At 41.7% G+C, this 5,950-nt stretch overlaps 1 protein-coding gene across 1 annotated transcript; it reads left to right on the top strand.

Moving 5' to 3' along the window:
• The first annotated feature begins 2,704 nt into the window (after positions 1-2,704).
• On the top strand, positions 2,705-5,188 carry LOC107084867 (uncharacterized protein C1orf50 homolog). The gene is made up of 5 exons (XM_015374915.1): positions 2,705-2,832; positions 3,303-3,418; positions 3,489-3,575; positions 3,652-3,783; positions 4,632-5,188. The coding sequence occupies exons 1-5, from the start codon at positions 2,784-2,786 to the stop codon at positions 4,815-4,817; spliced, it is 570 nt and encodes a 189-aa protein (XP_015230401.1). The 5' UTR covers positions 2,705-2,783; the 3' UTR covers positions 4,818-5,188.
• The last annotated feature ends 762 nt before the right edge of the window (positions 5,189-5,950 follow it).

The raw sequence follows: 5,950 nt of genomic DNA on the forward strand, positions 1-5,950 counted from the left end.
CTGACTGTTTAGTACTGGTCCTTTACAGTGACTGATGTACATGATAACTGCATAACATTTTTCAAGAGCTGTATTTAAAAGTATTTTTACTAACAGTTAATGGTTTCCAAAAATTTAAAATTTCTTTTTTTTTTTTTTTTTTACACTATTATCGGCCCAAGATCTTAATGTTTTGAATGATCTATCTAGTGCTTTTTTTTTTTTGTGCATTAAATAAAAAACCTCCTTTTTAAAAACTTTAACCTGTGCCTGACTGTTTTTCACAGTACTGGTCCTTTACAGTGACTGATGCACACAATAACTGCATAACATTTTTCAAGAGCTGTATTTAAAAGTATTTTTACTAACAGTTAATGGTTTCCAAATATTAAAATTCGCTTGATTTATTTCTTCAATTTTTTATATTAACTTGACTGAATCTCAAAACTCTCTATATTGGTTAAGTATATTAGCCACTAGATGGAAGTGTAGTCTAATATATACTTTTTTTTCTCTTTATTTCATATCTGCTATTTTATTTTATAATGATAATTATACAAAAAACAAAATTGTAGTAATGCAAAAAAAAAAAAAAAACTAAATACTGTTAATTAGGCATAGAAGCATACTTTTTTAAACATACACTTTCTGAGGGTTTTTTTTTTTGGGAGTGATACAAATAAAAAAAATAAATTGTGTCTAGAACTGTTATCTTTAATTACATTTGAGTTATCTTTGATCCTGTACATTAAATAGCATTTAAAATGTGTGATTTTCCTGAAAAATGAGATTGAAAAAAAATTAAGTCTTAAGCACTTAAGCATAGTAACAGGAAGGGAATCTCAAATGCGACTGATTAAATGTTGGTTTTTTTCCAATCTTTGTCCCGTAAAAACATTATTCTCATCATAATAACTAATGACCCCCACCCAAACCTATAATCAGGATACTAAATGCAGACCTTTTGTGTTTTCTGATGAGGTATATTGTATTCTAATCAGGACTCTTTTCTGTTTGTCTGACTGAATACCAGCTATGAAGAATCCTACAAGCATATTGGTTATGTTGTTTTTTTTTTTAAATGTTTTTATCCTTAATGAAAGCTACAGATTTACATGAGAGAACAAGAGCAAGGACTGAAAATGCTATTTTCAGCCATCTGCTTCTCTCAAAGTTGAAAATCTGCAAAATATCCGAAACATGCTTGATGTTTAAGGGAAAATATCTTTTAAAGAAAAAAATGATCAAACAAATGACGGGAGTCTGGTTCAGAGTTTAAATAGAAAATGGTTTTGTGTAGATTAAAGGTTAATTAAATATTTTATTTACAATAAACTGGGATCAATCATAATGTTATCAAGCTGCAGCATGCAGGAAGAAAAAAGAAAAAGAAAAATGGTTTTGGGTCACTAATGCCTTGCCTAAAGACATTTTATCTTTATAATGAATTCCCAAAAAATGCTGAACAGAAAGATGAAAATCTTGCTGAGGCAGATTTTATAAGTCCCATTTTAAACTGTGCTCTCCTGTTTTGTTAACACCTGGAAATACTAGAAATTCAGCTATAAGCTATAATTCAGTATGCAAAAAAAGTCAAAGGAAATTGCTCAGCATTTTTGTAAGAATATGTAAAAAATTTGCCCATTACTTCTTTATGCAACGATAATAAATTTAGTTCTCTCCAGTTAATTTTCTTTTAATTGCATTGCTACAGACTGGGAAGAGTCAAGCTTTCTTTTTTAAAGATAAGTATTTCTGCTGAGGAGCCTATAGTATAAGTAGAAGAAGGGAATTAAAAAGAAATAGCTTAGTTATTAACCCATCTGTTGGGAGATATGTGATTAATCTAAGTGCTAGGAGCAAAGCATCTGAATGTAAAGCAGGATGTAATGCATAGCTTATTCAGGTTATCTGGAAAAGACATTCACTTCTGTAGCCAGGGTTCCTCCACATTAATGGGGAAACAAGCAGATAAATCTGCTGAAAGGCCTTTGGGGAAGGAGATAAGGGGAAGGTAAATCAATAATTAAAGGGAAAAAACACAGATTTAAGGATGGGATGAAGGTTAGAAAGGAAGAAAACTATAGAATACGTTTTTATTTATACTAGAGAAAAAGAAAATGTGGATAATTTTTGATGAACTGCAGCTGAAAGAGAGGATGGGAAAAGTAAGTAGGAAAACAGGGAGAGAACAGAGTTTAAATGGAAGAAAATCTGGATTTTTTAAAATAAAACACTGTTTTAAAGTTAATATTATGCTAAATAAAAAGTAGAATACCGTATAGCAGGTGGAACACATGCAGGTACACAGTCTGTACAGTAGGTGGCGGTATGCACCTTTATGTTCTTCGCTATCTGCCTAAATGGAGAGATAAATACAACTTCTCACTGTTTCGTTGATTAATTTAAAAGCTGATATTTGTTGAAAGGTAAACAACAGGAAAACTAAGAAAATCATCTGACAATAGATTGATATAAACGTGTTTATTAGCTTTTAGGTTTTGTTCTGTTTTTGAACTGTTTTTTTCCTTTTTAATGCTCCATGACCTTTAATCTTCCACGACCATTTGCATCCTGATGCTTCATTAATAACCTTCTGTATTGTTTCGTACTTTGGTCAATATAGGGGAGAGAAAGAAGTCGGGAGGCTCCAGACTGCAGACATGCTCCTCATGTATTACCGGCAGGGGGCAGCAGAGCAGAGCAGCCTGCTAGAAATGATTAGAAGAAGAAGAACAAAGGAGAGGAAGAAGAAGAAAGCAGCTGAGGGAGAAAGGCTGACTGTTAGCTAAGAGGTAGAGAAAATGGACCGAACAGTGAGCCTCCCGCTGCAACCAGGAGCTCAGACCACAGGTAAGAAGCTCACCTGAGCCGGAATGACGCTGAAACATCAACATGGTTACCAGACCGGTTCTGGCTGGAAGGGGACGGAGTATTTGCTGGGTTCAGCAGGTAATTGGCTGGATTACATGACAGCCGGTGTTACAACACGGTGTTATAACACCGGTACCAGCGGTACTGTGGTGGCTCCAGGTTCTGACCTCCGGGTTCTGACCTGGAGCCACTGCGACTCTCATCAAAGGAAGTTTTATGGTTTTGATCAAATTCTACAAACAGTTTTTTTATTTAATTTAAGTGTTTTTCTATAATAATGAGCGACAGTTAGTTTGATGGAGGATCAATTTATAGATCCAGTAATAATATAGCTCACTAACATGGGGGACTGGGTGGGGGGGGGTCTGTGGGCCCTCCGATTGGTTAGTAGAGGTTACCATGGTTACTAGGACCTGACCATGCATGAGGCCCCTGTGTGTGTGTTGCAGTGCAGCTGGTGGAGAGCAGCCCGGCCCCCAGCGGAGTGGAGCTGGTCAGCTCCTACCAGACCAACAGACTGGGAGACCCCATGGACCTGGTGGCGCTGGCCCAGCAGGTCCAGAAGGTGAGCTGTGGGTTTACCGGCCGGCTCTCACTGCCGCTTCTCCTTCTGAAACCATCTGCATGTCTCTCAGGGAGACGATTTTGTGAAAGCCAATGCCTGCAACAAGCTGACGGTGATTGCAGACCAGATCCGGTACCTTCAGGAGCAGGCCAGAAAGGTAAGCGCCATCAATCCGTACAGGAGTTCTGATCATACAGACCTCAGCTGATGGTTCTGCTTGATGCTTCTCTCAGGTTCTAGAAGATGCCAAAAGAGACGCTGACCTCCACCACGCTGCCTGCAACATAGTGAAGAAACCCGGCACCATGTATTACCTGTACCAGCGTCCATCTGGACAAAAATACTTCTCCATCATCTCCCCGCAGGTTAGTCCTGGCTCCTACCACCGGGGGACCTTATCTAATCCGGCCCCAGGGGGAATCTGTGCAGGCGGCTCACGTAACGTGCAGCGCGACTCGGCAGGCCTGTTTACATAACGCTAGCGCTGAAGGTCAAAGGTCATGCAGCCATGAAGGAACTGACAGATCAGCAGGCAGCTGAACTCAGGCAGTTTGGGTCGGAGCGGACCGGTTCCTCCCGCTCCATCTGGGTCCATCAGAAGGAGCTGGAGGAAAGACGTGTCCCTCTGAGTCCGCCATCCTCTGACATGTTTTCTGTCTGGTTCATTCATTCAAGTCCAGATCTTTGTTTAAACAGACGAAATCATCTGATTTAGTGTTTAGTTTAAACATTTAGTTGTTTAAATTTAAGTTGATTGACAGCTGGTCAGCCACGCGTACTGAGGGCGGTCAGTGAGGTAGTTGATGGTCCAGGCAGCCAGATGTCTGTTCACTCCAGCGTCCTCCAGCTTCCCACTCAGCAGCTCTGCTCTGATGGTGCTGAAAGCGCTGGAAAAGTCAAAGATCATGACTCTCTCATTGCACTTGCCTGCATTTCTGAGGAGGAGGATCCATCTTTCAGTTCCTGTAGAGCTCCTGAAGACCAGCTGGTTCCGACGATGGGGTCTCCATGAATAAACATTAGCCTCCAGGCTCTGACTATTATCAATGCTGATGTTAACTAAATGGCTAATAGTTAATATTATCGATGCTAATGTTAGCTAAATTGCTTGCAGTGAATGTTATTGATGCTAATGTTAGCTAAATGGCTGGCAGTAAATGTTATTGATGCTCAGTGTGTGAACCCGGCTGACCCATTTATCTTTCCCCTGAAGGAATGGGGACCCAGCTGCCCTCATCCCTTCCTGGGAGCCTTCAAGCTGCAGCACGACATGTCCTGGACCCCGATGGAGCAGGTCGAGAAGAGGGAGGCAGAGATCGCCATCATGGACAAACTGCTGAGCCAGCAGACAGCCTTACCTCCGTACACGGGACCCAACTTCAAAGGTCTGACTGAATGAAGGCTGCTGAGCGGACCAATCAAGGATTGGTTTACTGGACATCTCGGTCCACACTGGGACAGACGCTGCTTTCTTCTGCTGCTATGTAGCCTAATGGCCTAGTTACAGTTAGTAGTTACAGTCTGTCTTAGAAATCACTATCAGCATTTTCACTTCTGAACTCTTCTGAAAGATGGATGGTCCTGATAAAACACTGTGGATCAGAACCAGCAGACGAGTCGGAATCCCAACCACCTCTGGACCTGCAGCTCCGAGGCTCCTCATGGGGTCCAGGAAACATTACATGTTCTCGCCTTCAATAAAATGATTTATTTTAATGTTTGAGACCTAATTTTCTATTTGCTGGATGATTAATAAAACAGATAAACTGACAACACATTTATTTATAGTTTAGTTCTTTAAAGACCTACAGCTTATAGAAAAGTAACATCAATCCAAAATGGTCCATGCAGGCTTTTCTACATGAGTCAGATGAAGCAGTAGGTCCAGTCAGAACATCTGCTGCATCTTCAATGGACCATCAGGTGGAAGGTGACAGCAAAGCTACTGGGGAAACAAGAGGTCTCACTCTGACATGAACTGTGTCTCTGCTTTCTGGGTCCTTTGTTCAGTGATTTTAACATAGTCCATTCATCTGACACAGATTAGCTGCTGCAGGTGGCTGTTTGTTTGCACCACGGTGAATGGCTGCTTCCTTGAGGGGGCGGCTCTGTGTTGGCATTCTCTATCTGCTGGTTAAGGTTAACGTCACCTGGTCTGGTTCTGTCCACAGGACAGCTCGGTCTGTCTGATGGACGTTCAGCACGTTAGTGAACCCCTAGCTCTCCGCCATGACGCAGGACAGTGCTCGCTTCTTGACCTGACCCTCCGCCGCCCCCTACAGCACTACACTCAGCTTCTCTCTGGACAGCGTGGTGAGGAGGCTGAAGTAGAGGCGGCCGGGGTCCTGGATGTCGTTGTTGCCACAGTTAAAGGTAAGGTGCAACAGAACATCGGCCAGAGGAAGAAGCAGAATCCAGGCTGGGATGTAGCAGCACACAGCAGTAGACGTCCAGCACGCCGTTAACCAGGCACCAGTCGCCACCGCTGCCCAGCAGGGGAGGAAGTGAAGACAGTGGACAGGAAGCGCGCCA

The sequence above is a fragment of the Cyprinodon variegatus genome, unplaced genomic scaffold, assembly GCF_000732505.1.
Source record: "Cyprinodon variegatus isolate N-32 unplaced genomic scaffold, C_variegatus-1.0 Scaffold110, whole genome shotgun sequence".
NCBI lineage: Eukaryota > Metazoa > Chordata > Actinopteri > Cyprinodontiformes > Cyprinodontidae > Cyprinodon > Cyprinodon variegatus.